General features: G+C 37.2%; 1 protein-coding gene across 2 annotated transcripts in view; it reads right to left on the bottom strand.

Annotated features, from left to right (window-relative positions):
• VPS37A (VPS37A subunit of ESCRT-I) overlaps positions 1–15,854 on the bottom strand; it is a 45,596-nt gene that overhangs the window by 26,947 nt on the left and 2,795 nt on the right. The window contains exon 2 of one of the 2 annotated variants that reach the window (XM_045454926.1): positions 13,560–13,625. The exons of the other annotated variant lie outside the window; for it this stretch is intronic. Coding sequence (XP_045310882.1) covers positions 13,560–13,567 — 8 coding nt within the window. The 5' untranslated portion in view covers positions 13,568–13,625. The remainder of the gene's footprint in view (positions 1–13,559; positions 13,626–15,854) is intronic. 2 annotated transcript variants of the gene reach the window in all.

Genomic DNA, 15,854 nt, shown 5'->3' on the forward strand with positions numbered 1-15,854 from the left:
TGACTACGGTATTGTCAACTGAATTTCTTTTTTGTGAGAGGAAAAAGTTTTATCTTGTGTAAGTCAGTATTTTGGGAGTTTCTGCTGGTAGCAGCTGAATAGAACTGCCAACTAATATAATTTCCTTACACTTTAATGCTCTATACTTAGAATTAATTTATTATTAATTGTAGGGACACATTATTACAACTACAATCTAGCAACCAAATCTTTTGGAAGCTCACTTCAAGTCCTAATGAACATTCATAGTATTTCCAAAGGGAAAAATGTTAAGTAGTACTAATGAGTTAAAGTTAGGAAGAATCTTAATATTCAAAAAGGCATGAAACTTTTCCACGCATTAATGCTGCTAAAAGATCTAGCATTTACGTAATAATTTATTTTTTGTTCTTTTGATTGCTTCAACTAAAGCTCTGTACTCTGACATCCTATGGAATGGGGTTAGAATTGAGAAGAAGAAACAGCTGAGAAGAGACTCAAAAAGATATTCAGTATTAGGACTTAAACAGTGTTAGACAGGTTTTTCTTTGGGGTTCACGTTTGGACACTAGGATACTGACAACCTCCTCAGTTGTAGGAACACCGTATAATCAATTAAATGCTTTCAGTTTTCTATTCCTGTATATTATTTTAAGACCCGAAGGTGTAACTGCTTCAAGGGAATGCTGGTCACAAAAGCATCCATCAGTTTTAAGCTAAGTAGAGCATCTTCATGGTTAAAAGCATGACCTCCAAAGTGAGGCTTCCTGGGTTCAAATTCTCCCTCTAAACCATTTACTTGTGTGACTATATGCAAACTACTTATCTCTCAAATGGAAAACAGGGATGTTTAAAGTACCTATCTACCGAAAACATTTGTTAGATTAAACGAGAGAATACACGTAAAGCCCTCCACAAAATACCGTAATTGTTCGATACATGTTAACTATTATTAACTATGCGTTTTGAACATGCATCACAGTTGCAGCCTGTCTACATTTATAGTACCGGTTTTAAGTCAGTTTTTCAGTGTATTTTTATAGAAAGTAAATTAATTTGATTAAAATAATTTTCACTTAATTCATTGGCTTAGAAGTGTTCAATTCATTGTCCTGATGATTAAAGTGTTGACATTATTATTAAGTTTTGGCAAATTTCCTACACAAATGAGGTATAATAGATAACTGAAAGCAATACTCGTAATATTAGTGAAAGCTGAACTATGAGTAAACAAATTCCAACACAAGTTAGTCATGGTAATTGTTGGAGTTCAGGACATACTACTTCAGCATCTTGATTATTTTGAGCCAAAGGAGTTTGAGAAAATATGAGAAGCAGGAATGTTACTCTAACCTCCTCCCTGCCCCATCCTTCTTCCTTGAAACATCATAAAACCCTCATATGACATAGGCCCTTCTTATATCAAGAGGAAAGGAACATCCTTACCTCCAAAGACAAAGGGACACCAAGAAGAATAGTAACAAAGAAGCCTTGCGAAGCTGGCCCCCACCTTGTTTACTACAATTACCTCATATTCTTTAACCCATCATATTCCTCCATTGCTGTGCACTCTTAATCAAACCTAGCATAAAATACTCAGGTCTAACTATTTCTTTGGGTCTTCACTTCCTTTTTAAGTTTTCCATCTCATGTAAAACTTCTATTAAATAAGCTTATATACTTTTCTCCTGTTAATCTGTCAGTTTAATTTTCAGACCCAGCCAGATATCCTGAGAGAGTTGAGGACACCATTTTCCTCCCCTGCACTAGCTACATTAGACAATATGGCAAATATCTGTTTACTTAAGTAAAAGAAGAATCATTCCCTGAATATTCACAAATGTGATTTTTGAAGTTTTTGCTATTTTAAATAACTTTTAAAAAACTTATTTTAAAAATGATTCATTTTCACTGGGAAAAAACAAAAAGAACAAGCAAGGAGAACATAAAAATCAATCCACTAACACGTTGGTATATAACCTAATCTTTCTATATTCAGAGCCTTATGTAAAATGCAACTTGTACTGTCTACACAATTTGTAACTTGCTCTTCTTGAATCAGTAAATGCTATTTTACATTGTCTTTTTTTAAATGGCTGTATAATGTTTTACTATCATGTTTAATCTACTTTTTATCAATTATTGAGATGGTTTCTAGGTTTTACTATTATAAATCACACTTTGATAAACATACTTTGCAGCCTTATCTTTCAGCTAACAGGTAGTAGCATTCTGGATATAAACACACACATATTTTAAAGTAATACTGTAATCACAAAATCACTTTTGTATCACAAAAGACTTTAAAAAAAAACCAAAGCTGTAACAGTGCTTTGCAAAGAGTAAGCAGAGAAGAAATTCTGAGGAATCCCTAAAAGATAAAAAGATGGGATTAGATTTAAGGAAAAGGGTGATAATAAGGAAAAAGGCAAGAAAAAGTTAGTATATACAGGAACTAATGACAAACCCCCAAAATAAGACCAATGCAAAGCAGTAGTCTGAAGGTCCTGCAAACCCTTGAAGAAAGTCAATGCAAACCCAGAGTGTGGAGGGCAGGGCAGAAACATTTCCCAGGGTAATGAATGGGAAGAGTGTGGAACAGAAGGTAGGACAGATCACTCTCTTTTCCCTGCTTGTCCCAACCAACAATCAGTCATCTCTGTATCTAGAACAAGACCGTGAGGCAGCAGTGCCTTAGGAAGGTGCTGACTTCCAGGTAGCCTCCAATGCCCAAAGACAAATATCAGCTTGTCCCATCTTGGAGCAAATCATTCTTTTTTAATTCATCATCAGAGGCAGGCTATCATAAACAGAGTTCAATATCTACCATCAAGTCAACAAGAAATCTCCAATACAGAAATGAACACTTCAAAAGAGGTCTGAACAAAACCAAACCATGCAAGGCAGGCACCAAACTCAACAAGCCCCAAATACAAAAACTTAAGGAAACAGAGTTAATTGAGCAAACAGAAGACTCTAAATTTCTGTAATTAATATTCTTAAAGTAACAAAAGAAAACAACACTTGCATTCACATACACACAACACAGTTGACATGAAAATGAAAAATTAAGAAACTGAAAATTTAAAATAAATAGCTCAAATAAATGGTTCAGCGCTCTGTTTGGAAAATGTTTCATACTACCTTCTCTTCTTGGAGAATACTGACACGTTTTTACATTTTAAAGGCTTTGGGAAATTCTAAAGCACTTGATTTTGTTTTCTCAGTCTGTTTGACACGGAGCATGTATTTCACAGTACTCTTTGAACAGTGTTCTGTGGAACACAGGATAATGAAACAGAGGTGCAAAGAGCTAGAGGAACACAGAAGAAAGCACCTAACCTAAACAAGGGTAGGGGTGGTAGGGTCTTCAGGGAAATAATATCTGAACTACAGTTAAAAGTCAAGTAAGAGTTAACACCTAGGAAAGAGAATCAGGGAAACAAAGTGGACACTCTACACAGAACACCACAGGAAAAACTTCAGGTGTGAAATAACACGGGGGCTCTAAGTATTCACATCCTTTGCCATTGAAAATCTCACACCCCGCGGTCTCATTAAAAAGAAAAAAAGAGGCCCAAAATACAGATACTTAACCTAAGTCACCACACTAAGTCTTAATACCTAACCTGACTGTAGCCTCAACCTCCTCAGAAATTTGTCTTAACCAGTCAGGAATTTTCTGAACAGCACTAAATGAGATTATCTGTCACATGGGCTCCCTCTATCACTTCCAAGATGAGGTAATCCACCTAATTAGACCCCCTACTCTTAACCCCAAAGAAAGGTGACCTTACCTGGTACAATCCTTTTCTTTTATTTTGCTAATAACTTCTTTGCTCCACCACCCTTCCTATAAAAACTTTCCATCTTGTACAACTACTGGGAGCTCCCCTTATTTGCTGGATGGGATACTGCCCAATTCGTGTATCATCTAATGAAGCCAACTGCATCTTCAAAATTTACTTGGTTTTGTCTTTTAACAGATTGGGTGGCAGCAACAGGATCGGAAGAAGAGAATTTCCAAGGACAATTGGAAATAAAAAGAAACACAGGCGTGGCACTTCAAGGACCTTTGGTGAGCTCCTCTCTTTGAGCTCCACCTTCTTTGCATTTGAACTTGGATCTAATTGGTTTCCAGTATAGAGTTAATGAGTCAGTCTGCAAAGACAAGAGGCTCTAACAGAACTCCAGTCCTTTGCTTGGTTCAGTCTACAATTTCATATTGAAATCCCTTTCCCAGTTCCAGTCTACAGTCCCCACTGACTGGCGTTTGCTGTTTGGTACTTTCCCCAATTCTAACCCACAGTCTCCATTTACTAGCGTCTGCTGGTTAGCCTACGGTGGCAACTGGTGGTGGCCACTGGCTGGGGTTGGTGGCCACTGGCTGGATCTGACTTAAGAGCCAGGCTGGGCCTGATGTGAGCTGGACTAGGTCCAGTGTGAGGCCTCTGGTGTTGTTTTAAATAACGGCTGATAAGAAAGTCTCAGAAGCCAGAAATAAGGCTGCAAACATTGGTGGCCATGGGTCAAGCATTTAAATTCAAAGGCTATTAGAGCACTCACTACCTCAAGAAGACTTCTGTGATAGAATAAGTTGGTCACATTAATGGGTTAGAACTCACACTAGGTCACCCACCAATCTGAAGGCAATTTCTATGCAATGAGGTAAAACACCGCACAATTCCCAACTCCATGTCATGTCTCTCTTAGGTATTAGTTTGACTTCGAGAAATCCAGAGGCTTAGCTAAAAAGTGGGATCTTTTATACGTAGAGTTGACCAGGCCACATTCTGGCATACACCTGCTTACTGTAGGTCTAAAATCTATAGTCCCAGAAGTTGCAAATATTTAGTCAAATAGCAAGATCTTACTAAAACCAACCTAGAATTACAATGGCCATTAAGGTAAATACTCCAATTTGAGAAATAATTTAAGAAGTGTTCTTGGGGGCCTGGGTGGCTCAGTCGGTTAAGCGTCTGACTTCAGCTCAGGTCATAATCTTGCGGAGCGTGAGTTCGAGCCCCACGTTGGGCTCTGTGCTGACAGCTCAGAGCCTGGAGCCTGTTTCAGATTTTGTGTCTCCCTCTTTCTCTCCCCTCCCCCGTTCATGCTGTCTCTCTCTTCTCAAATAAATAAATAAATAAATAAATAAACTTAAAAAAAATTTGTAAAAAAGTGTTCTTGAAGAACACTTGAAAGTATTCTCAAATAGAACGGGATACCTATCTTAATTGGTAGGCAGAAGCTTTCAAAAGGTTTCAAAATTCCAAAAGTTTCATTGATTCACTGTAAAAGGACAATGAAAAAGAAAGGCACCTAAAACAAAAGACTAACATGTAAGACTGACATTACTTCCTATGGCCCTCCTCTCTCCTTTATTTGAGTACTCTTTCTAGGAATCCTCTATCTGAATTGCCTTTCCATTCTGAAGAGACTATTAGTTACTTTTTAAGATAAAGACCATCCCAGGATGCAGGCAACCCCTACAGTTAACTAAGGGTCATAGTTAAATAATTTCTTAAACCCATAGAGGATTCTCAAAAAGTTTTGTAAATAAATTATGTCCTGAACCCAGTAGAGAGGGAAAAAAAAAATCCCTTTTCTTTCCAAATCCAGAACAATTGGTTATTGATCCTTGTTATCCCAGGGATAGCTACTGCCTTCTTGATGGTCTCGTTTTACATCCTAAGAATTTGGCTTGGCTTTCAGCCTGTCTGGGACATGCAGGTTCTAGATCTTATAAAGACAGTATCTTTTGTGCCCTTTTTGAGGATGCGGCTAGGATCAATGAGGTTGTTTAAAACTGCCACAAATGTTAACTGTATGTCTTGGCTGAGACTTGACAAGATACTTGAAAGGATTTCCTAACTCTATGATCAGAAATCTGTCCAAATTAGAAGCTGGTATTCAGAACCTGAGAAGAATTTTTTTTTTTTTTTTTTTTTTTTTTTTTTAGGACTTCTCTAAGCTAAATGCACCCAGAGCAGGAAAAAAACACTCAAACATAAGGGGATGAGTATGAGTATCCTTTGATATCATTTCGGTGGCAACTTAACTCTTTGAGGAATTAAAAACAGCTACACTTGTTTTAAATATACGTTATCACTTTATACCTGTTGGAACAGCTAAAATCAAAGACAAGAAATAACAAGTACTGGTAAGGATGTGGTGAAAAAGGAACCTTCATGCACTGTTGATGGGAACGTAAACTGGTACAGCCACAGTGGGTATGGAGGTTCCCCCCAAAAAGTAAAAACAGGAATACCATTTGATCCAATAACTCCACTACTGGGTACTCATCCAAAGAAAACAAACACTAATTTGAAAAGACATGCACCCCTGTTTACTGAAGCATTATTTATAGTAGCCAAAATATGGAAGCAATCTTAGTGTCCACTGACAGAAGAATGGATAAGGAAGTTATGGTATATGTATACAAGGGACTATCAGTCAGCCATAAAAAAAAAAAAAAAAACAAGACCTTGCCATCTGAGACAACATGGATGAATCAAGAGGTTATTATGGTAAATGAAGTAAGTCAGGTTGAGAAAATTAAGTATCATATGATTTCATTCATATGTGGAATCTAAAAAACAAATGATTAAAAAAAAAAAAAGCAGAATCAAACCTTTAAATACTCAGAAATGATGGTTGCCAGATGGAGGGAGGCTGGGAGAATGGGTAATATGCATGAAGAGGAGTGGAAGGCTTCCAGTTTTGGAATGACTAAGTCGTGAGAATAAAAGGCACAGCACAGGGAATATTGTCAATGATATTATAATAGTGTTTTATGGTGACAGATGGTAGCTACACTTGTGGGGAGCACAGCATAAGGTATAGAGAAGCCAAATCGTCATGCTGTAGACCTGAAATTAATGTAACATTGTGTGTCGACTATACTCAAAAAAACTTTCAAGTGTAAGAATTCAAACTTTCATACTATATTAAAATTCAGCCCTAAAATTAAAAGATAATAAAGAAAGACTGAGCTGCAGCTTTTTTTTTTAATACGTAGTGAATTTTGTTTCTGCACTTATATTCATGGCAACAATTTAAAGCTATAAGCTATGAGGTCTGCGTCTGTGTTTATGTGTCTCTTTCTATAGAGAGAACTTGTAGTAAATGTGTGGTATTTTCTATCTCCAGTTGGTGTTCTTAAAATTAATTTGTAAATTTAGTTGGCTTAAAGATCTATTTAATTGGTTTAGGGAAAATTAAGTGCTTATCTAATTAAATTCTCAGAAATATAAGAGAAACACTCAAATGTTTTTGAAGTTCTAGGATAATCTACTAAATTAAAGCTAGTTTAAATTCATCAGTTTAATTAAAACAGGCATATCTTTAGAGTTATCAACATTGAATACAATGAAGATAAACATTTTATTCTACCTGAATTACTAGTTTATTACAGCTGTTGTAATTTGTCAGCAAAAATAACTTAGAATGATGGCTCGTTGTGTCTAACGTCTCAAAGTTTTGTGGGTAATCTAAACTTGATTGCTGGAGCAAATGATTTAGATGTAAGTGGCATAAGAGCTTACATATAAAATAATTATATTTTATGGTAATGTGCTTAAAAAAATTTTCCAAATCTCTCTAGCTGGATATTTTAGGAGTCTTGCTAAACTAAATTAAATGATGGAATGTACTGAATATTTACATTATTTCCCAGTAAGATAAAACACTGTTATTGAACATAGGCTTACCTACTTTTGGTTTATTACAGAAAAACTAAAAGATATTTAGTTTTGTTAATTCTTCATTGGGAAACTGAAAAAAGCACATGCTTCTAGAAATTATGAAATGTATTCATAATTTGTTCATCTAAAAAATGCTGGTATGATAGTTCAAAATTCCTTCTTAGTTTTGACTAGAAATTAAGATTTCTAAGGGTTAAGAATTCTATTTACTGTAGAAATAGCTATTTACTGTAGCTTTAATAAAGCTACTAGAAATAAGGGAAACATCTTTGTATGTAAACAAAGTAAAATGGTTAAGAGAACGTGTAAGAAACGGAGATGCATTTTTTTTGTTGAGGGAAAAGAAAGTAATTTTGTCCTAAAGAGTTGGTTCTTTACATTTTTTTTTTTTTAAATCTTTATTTATTTCTGGGAGAGAGAGAGAGACAGAGTGTGAGTAGGGGAGGAACAGAGAGAGGGAGACACAGAATCTGAAGCAGGTTCCAGGCTCCAAGCTGTCAGCAAAGAGCCTGATGCAGGGCTCGAACCCACGAACCATGAGACCATGACCTGAGCTGAAGTTGAACCCCCAACCGACTGAGCCACCCAGGGGCCCCAAGAGTTGGTTATTTAAAGAGAAAGAACAGGACAAAATCAGAATGTGAAAAACAGAAAACTTATAAAGCTTGTGAAAAAGGAATTTTTGGAAAGGAACTTTATGAGTGGTCAGGCCTAAGATTAAAATGAGTTAAGTTTTGATAGCAATAGTAGGCTGATACAAAATTAGAATTTGATTTTCTTTGTTAAAAGAACAAAGGTTTTTTTTTTTTTTTTTTTGGACTTCCAGTCTGCTTTTGATAACAGATTGTGAACATTTCTTTACCTTCTGAGTATTAAGTCTCATAATGATCTGTGATCCTATTTAGGCAAACTTTAAAACCCTTTTTTGATATTTTGACAAAGTTCCCAAAACCAAATTCTAAATGAAGGCTTTTTTGACATGTAAGAAATTTTGGAGTTCTTCCAGAAGTGTTCTTCGAACACTCCAAAAAAATGATTAAACTAATTAGATTTATTTGATATATTAAGTTACGTGGGAAGCATTATCAAGTAAGAATACTATGTCTTCTTTATATTGTATTTGTAAGACTGTGGCATGTGTGCATGAAGTTCATTTTGTTTCTATAAAAACTGGCCCCCACATGGTCAGATTTTTGCCATCCTAATGACCTTGCAACATGGCAAAAGTCTGCTCCTGAATCAGAGAAATTAACATGGGTCAACAATGGCTGTAAGATAAGTCAATAGATGGGGCTATGGGAAACCAAAGTTGGCTGCTTGGTAATTCCCAGCTCTCAGGCAAATCCCATTTTTTGGTTTTTACATTCCTTTACACACTAAAGTACATTTAAGGTGACTGCAATTATGAATCAACACTGGTAGGGAGACTTCTACTTGTCAGGTCCATAATCCTGGAAAAACAATTTTTGTCCCAAAAGGCCTCAGACCTCCTCTCTCCGGACCCTTTGAATACCTGCAACTTGATGTCATTCAACTGCCTCTTAGTGTGGATTATCAATATGTTCTTGTTATTGCACATGTTTTCTGGATGGTTTGAAGCCTTTCTCTGTTGCAAGGCTAATGCCCCCACAGTGGCAAGGAAAAAAAGAATATATTTCCCAGATAGGCTATACCTTCCACAATATCCAGTCAATGATCAAGGCACCCATATCACTCGACAAATTATACAAGCCTTCATGAAAAGTCTGCAAACTTCTTGGAATTTTCACTATCTCTATCACCTTCAATAAGGCAAGGTCAAAAGAACTAATGAGATGCTTAAATTTAAAATTTCCAAACTTGAAACTACTGGACTTCCCTAAGGTACTGCCTTTGATCCTGTGGGCTATTCACAGTACCCCATCTGGAAAACAAACTCACTCCAAATGAGATAGTCACTGGTAGACCAATGCCTACTGGTATACAACATTCTGTTGATCCCTTGTCTCATGTTAGTATGACCGACTACTGTAAACCTCTAATGTCTTATGCTCAACCTATCACTAACACGTTAAAAAATCTTTTCCAGATCCCAATTCAATGGATCCTATCCTAAAAGCATGGTGACTGACTATTCCGAAAACAACATCAGAGGAAGGTAGCACTTAAGGCTTGTTGGAAGGATCCTTACTAAATGCTCCTGACCAATGCTCCAAAACTAAAAGATGCTGGAGACCTCAGAATCAAATTAACAAGAAAGTAGCTGACACTGAGGGAGACTGCTTCTGCCCAAGGCAACATATCAAAACTTACATACTTTAAACATGAAACCATGAAACCCTTTCTCCTTTTCATTTCCTTTATTCTGGCATTTGCCTGCAAAGATAACACCCTCATCTGTATCTGCCTGGTCACTACTAATAGGGGTAAACCTCTGAAATTTATAGCAAACTTTTATTTCAGGCTGGGAGAAAATGTAACTGTGCCCCTAACTTTTCACAATCAAAATAATACATTTCGTTGGTTGACTCCCCTGAATTTACACTGTTGAGTTAGCAAGGACCTACCAGGAGGCTTTCATGATTCAATGTTCACTCCTTTTGGCAGGTCCCTACCACCCTGGCTAGGGATAAATGTAAATGAGATTATGATCAGGAGCTTCCTAATTCCTGAAATTGCAGAATCCACTGCTAAAGCAATAGCTGTCCAGTAAAAATCCTTGCGTTCTCCAGCCAAAGTTCTCCCCCCCCCCCCCAAAGTTCTTGACAGTAGGATACCCCATGATTATCTTTTAGCTGAGTATGGAGGTTATCTGCTGTGGCCAACTTCACCTTCTGTATGTGGATTAGTACTTCTGGGAAAGTTGAAAATTATACAAAATCACTGAGCAAACTACTTGTCCTAAAAAGGGAGATTCCTTCAACAGGGTCTTTCTTTCTTTCTTCTTATTATTTGTTTTTGTTTTGTTTACTTATTTTTTGAGAGAGAGAGAGAGAGAGAGAGAGAGAGAGAGAGAGAAAGCATGCTCGTGAGCAAGCTGGGGAGGGGCAGAGACAGAGGGAGACACAGAATCCTTAACAGGCTCCAGGCTCTGAGGTGTCAGCACAAAGCCCAATGTGGGGCTCAAACCCATGAATCGTGAGGTCACAACCTGAGCCGAAATCAGAAGCTTAACCTACTGAGCCACCTAGGTGCCCCCAACATGGTCTTTCTTTGATTGGTTTGGGTTTTGGGGAACATGGCTTCAAAGTGTAATCCAAACACTGGGAATTATCCTGTTTACAGTTATTATAAACATCTCTCTGGTGAACTGCATCCTCTCAAAAGCCTTAAATGCATGTTTGCGGTTGCTAAGTACCAAGTAGATGATCTCCTTGAGACTGGAACCTTGGAGAAGTGAAGAGAAAGACCCTGTGCCCTGTTAATACTCTAGGCAAATAGTTAGGAATCCCTGGAAAAACAAAGATGAGACATAGCTTTGGAGACAAAAGAAAAGTCATTTTAGGCCCCCACCTCTTTTCGTGACCTGTACACCATCAACTAGCTCTACTTGCCCAAGGAGCACTTCTTGCAGAACTTCCTAGAAGGCACTTGGATTGCAAAGGAATGCAAAAAACCTCAGTAGTTAAGGATTTTAAGGAAAGAAAAGCCAATGCTACCAGGCGAGGAAATAGCTTAACCAGATCAGAGACAATAAATCAACCTCCTAGTGTTGGTTTAAAAGTACAAAAAAAAGTTGACTGAAGGCACATTCTTTCTTGAGTCTTCTTCGTTTTTTTGTTTTTGTTTTGTTTTTTTTTTTTTTTTTGCAGGATTTAAAGCTTATTTATTTACTGAGGGGGGGGAGAGAGAGAGAGAGAATGGGGAGGGGGGACAAGGGGAGGGAGAGAAAGAGAGAATCCCAAGCAGGCTCTTTGGGGCTTGATCTCATGAACTGTAAGATCGTTACCTGATCCGCAATCAAGAGTCGACCGCTTAACTGATTGAGCCACCCAGGTGCCCCTTTTTTTGCAGTGTTTTACCTCCACGTTGAGCACTGGGACAGCAGACTAACTTGGAGCCAAAGAATTAATGATGCTGACCCTTGCTGGTCCTTGTAACTTCAATCAACTTGGCCTCTGTCAACTTAGGGTGACTTTTGCCAATTCTGTACTGAACTCTTCTTCGATAGGCTCCTCCACTAATACACATGCACCCTTAGCTTAAAACTTTCTTAATTTTGTTGTTCAGACAGACACTGCTTTGGGAAATATCTCCAGTGTTTTCCTTATTTGTTGCAAGTAAAATTCTTCCTTTTCCACTCTTTCAGGTGGTTCTATCTTTTGACGACACCCAAGAGGTGAGTTCAGTTTCAGGTTACAGTATCAAGGTGTTAAGCAAAAAAGCCAAGACCTGTGGATGTCACAAGAAGGAACAACAAAAACTTCTTGAACTTCAGAGCCACAGCTGAGAGAGGCACTAATGCCTTAAATTTTGACCACACCTCCTGGTTAAGCTGGGAATTTGATCAAAAAGGGAATGATTGTTAAAGTAATCTACCTAATAAAACTCCTTGCCCTTCCACCTAAGGGAAGGTGACCTTACCTGAAACAGTCTTTTCCTTTTGCTAACTTACTTGCCCCACTCTCCTTCGTATAAAAACCTTCCATTTTGTACAACTCCTTGGAGCTCCCTTCTACTTACTTGCTAGATAGGATAGTACCCAATTCATGAATTAAATAAAGCCAAATCTTCAAATTTAACTCAGTTGAATTTTGTTTTTTTAACAATCTGTTGACACCTTCCATCAGTCACATCACCATCTTCTGTGAAAACCAGGCATTAAGCTAAGGAGGTTGGGCTTTTCTGGGCAAGAGTCAGGAAACTACTGAAAGGAATATATGGTCAAATTTGAATTTTAGAAAGGTTATTCTTGTGGCCATGTAGAAGAAAAAAATTAAAACTGAAATCAGAAAAATAGTTAGAACCCAGTGTAGTAGGGATGGACTGAGTGATGGATAACCAGGTTTTTGACTTAGGGAGCAGACAGTAGACAGCTTGCAAGGAGTCCGGGAGAGAAAGGGAAGAGTGGATGTGGCTGGATTTAACTAGCAATAGGGAAAAAACTGTAGGCTTAATTTTTTAAAACAGGTATGGACTGATGCTACTAAGGGGAAAATTAACTAGAGGTAGTACTTGAGCTGTTACGATCCACTTAGGAAAAATTTTCTTAAATAGTATTATGATGCATTATGTCATATACTCTGCAACTGGAATTTTTAATCACTGGTTATAAATGGACTATGTCAGATAATATATCAAATTAAGATTCATTTAATTATGGGACTATTTGCCATACATAACTTTAAAGTTCATTGTAAGAGCTCAATGTTTCTTTATGGAGTCACAGAGTTCACATTTTATAGACCTCTGCAGCTTCCATAGGCTAAGGCATAGCAAATTCTTGTAGGATTTTTTATTGCAACAAGTTATTAAGGATTTTCTTCCATAAGAAGTTTTAATCTCAAGTACTTATAAAAGATAAAGTACCAATGCTTGTAGTACAATAGGGAGTAACAGTAACCTGGGAAATGGAGACAGGAAAGCCCAGGGAAGGAGGCACCTACTCCCCAGGTCAAAGCAAATGTTGCTATATGGAAGAACTATTGTCAGATCTTCCAGATCTCTTTGTTTTAAAAGAAAAGTTGGAGGGGGAAGGGGCTATATAGCAAATCTCTAAATCTGCTACTCAATTTTGTCGTGAGTCTAAAAGTGCTGTATAAATAAAGTCTTATTTTGTTTTTGAAAGTTGAAAATTTGGGTATTTGAATAAAAAATCTCAAATTATACATGCCAGCAATGGACCCATATTTTAAAAAATACGTAATATTGAAACAGATTAAAAACACATACCCATACCCTTTCATTATAGATGTGTTATGTTACCAAGTTCATGTAGGAGTCCTTTGGAGCCAACACTTAAATCTACAGAAAAAAATTATGGAATTCAGGTTTACTCAGAAACCTATGAGGTTAGAGGAGAAAGTCTTATTAACTGTGAGCAAGGGGTTAAACTTAACAGTTATAGGGTAGAAAACTATACAGTAGCAGACTCTCCAAGGAAGTTATAAGGCTAAAGGTTTGGGCAATCAGAATAATGGTATCCAGGGATTGGCAGCCAAAGAAAATTTCAAAATAATTTTCAAAGACTATGTAGATTGGCACCAATATTTTTAAGAAACAAAAATAAAATCATTGTCATTTACAGAGTACCTACTAGTTTCCTTTCATGTGATCTATCTAAAATCCTTCAAAACAGGTACATTTCATTTGCGAGGAAACTATCCAAAACAGACTTGCTTACTGAATGGCAAGTCAGAAGTATTCCTGACAGAGGCAAATGAGTTATAGGTGGGCTTGTGAAGGATTCACAAACAATAAGCTGGCAAGACGCATACAGGCTAAGAAGCAAAGGTTCCATGCATACTGATTCTATGCGGTAGAAAGCAGGAATGTAATTCGCCATATGCTCACATTGTACCAGGTACTCCAATAAATGTTCATATAAAACACTGAAATATTAACACTCTTTCATTCATGACAGGAATCACAACTCGTGATTTTACAGATGGGAACTGGAGGCTCAGAGAAGTTGAGTAACTGGCCAAAAGGTCACATTGCCATTGTGTGTTAGAGCCAAACTGGAATCCAGGTCAGTTTGATGACAAAGCTTTCATTCACCTAAGTCAGGCTGCTTTTTCCAGTGTCAATGATTTTTGCGTACTTCCATTTATGTTGCTCAAATTCATTTTGTCTTTTATCTCTAAGACAGTGCTCATACCCAGGAACCTGAGGAACCAACACAGACTTTCACAGCTGGGCAGGGCAGTAAGAGATCAGGCAGTTAATCCTCTTACTTCAGGGGTCCCTAAGGCCTATTAAGGTTACATGAGCATCCAGTGTTGCAATGCTGTTAATGATCTATCAGTGACTCCTAACTGCTGGTTCAGAGCCTCTTTCATTAAGACTATTCATCATAATATAGGGAAAAAGAAAAAAAGCAATCCTGACAAACGTAATAACTCCCAATTAGATTTTCTTATTTAATATAAAATAAAAATAGCACCAGAATTACCATGTTATTATTAAATGAATGCAAAAGTCTTTTACTTGAGAGACCTGATATCCCTAACTAAAAGGTAATAAAGAAAGATTACTATTTGTATAACTTTGAAATTACATAGTTAATTACCATTTCCAACACCCTTCCAAATTATTGTTTTAGAGCTAAAGAAAGAAAATAGCTAATTAACTTAAATATTGTTAAGAGAGGAGAAACCAGGATAGTTAGAATAGTTAACTGTTAAGACCATCCGTTTTCAGTATGTTCTGGTTGTAGTACAATGCAGGGAAATAATTAACAGCTTCACTCCTGAAGCATCTTTAAATATTGGGATTAGAGAGTATCACTTGGGATAGTTTCAATTTCAAGTCCTGTAACTGAAAACCCAGGTCGAAAGGGGCTTAAACAGTAAGGGGTCATTAATCCTGAAGAAGAGTAAGTCCAGAGTCATCAAACGTTCCAAAATTGGTTAATTCAGCATCACAGTATTATCATGAACATTCCACCTTTCTACTCTACCACATTCAGTAGTTAGCCTGCCTTTCATGATCCAAGCAGTTCCAGATGTCCCATGAAGAGAAGAATTTCCTTTTAGACATCTCTATTACTCAGAAAATGTTTTGAGCAGCTCCCCAGCCGACTTCTCCAACTCCCGTGGAGCGAGATTAGGTCAAGAGTCCTGCTTCCACAGTAACTTGCAGGGTAAATGATTGGCTTAAACAATCATTATTTGCCTCCTGGAGTTGAAAGAGCACAGCCTCCCTTAAGTATGTGATCCTGCAGACTGGGAAAGCAGATTAAAACCGTTGTTCTTTCAATAAGTAGAGGGGGGTGGATTAGGGCGGGAAACCAAAAGTTTCCTTCAGAGTGTGCTTCTTTAGGAAGTAGAACAAACAACAGAATTAATTCTACTCCTGCCCACAGAGATAGGAATGTCAGTGGTAAAATGAATACTGTGATCACTGTTATTCACAAGGTGGAATCTATTACTCGAGCCTACCCTACATAACTTCCAGTTTCCATTTTCATACCAGACAAATATGTTATTATGCTTTGGTTAAAACTTTTGTTTGTCATCTATGACAGTTTCC

This window comes from Leopardus geoffroyi, chromosome B1, assembly GCF_018350155.1.
Source record: "Leopardus geoffroyi isolate Oge1 chromosome B1, O.geoffroyi_Oge1_pat1.0, whole genome shotgun sequence".
NCBI classification, from domain to species: Eukaryota; Metazoa; Chordata; class Mammalia; order Carnivora; family Felidae; genus Leopardus; species Leopardus geoffroyi.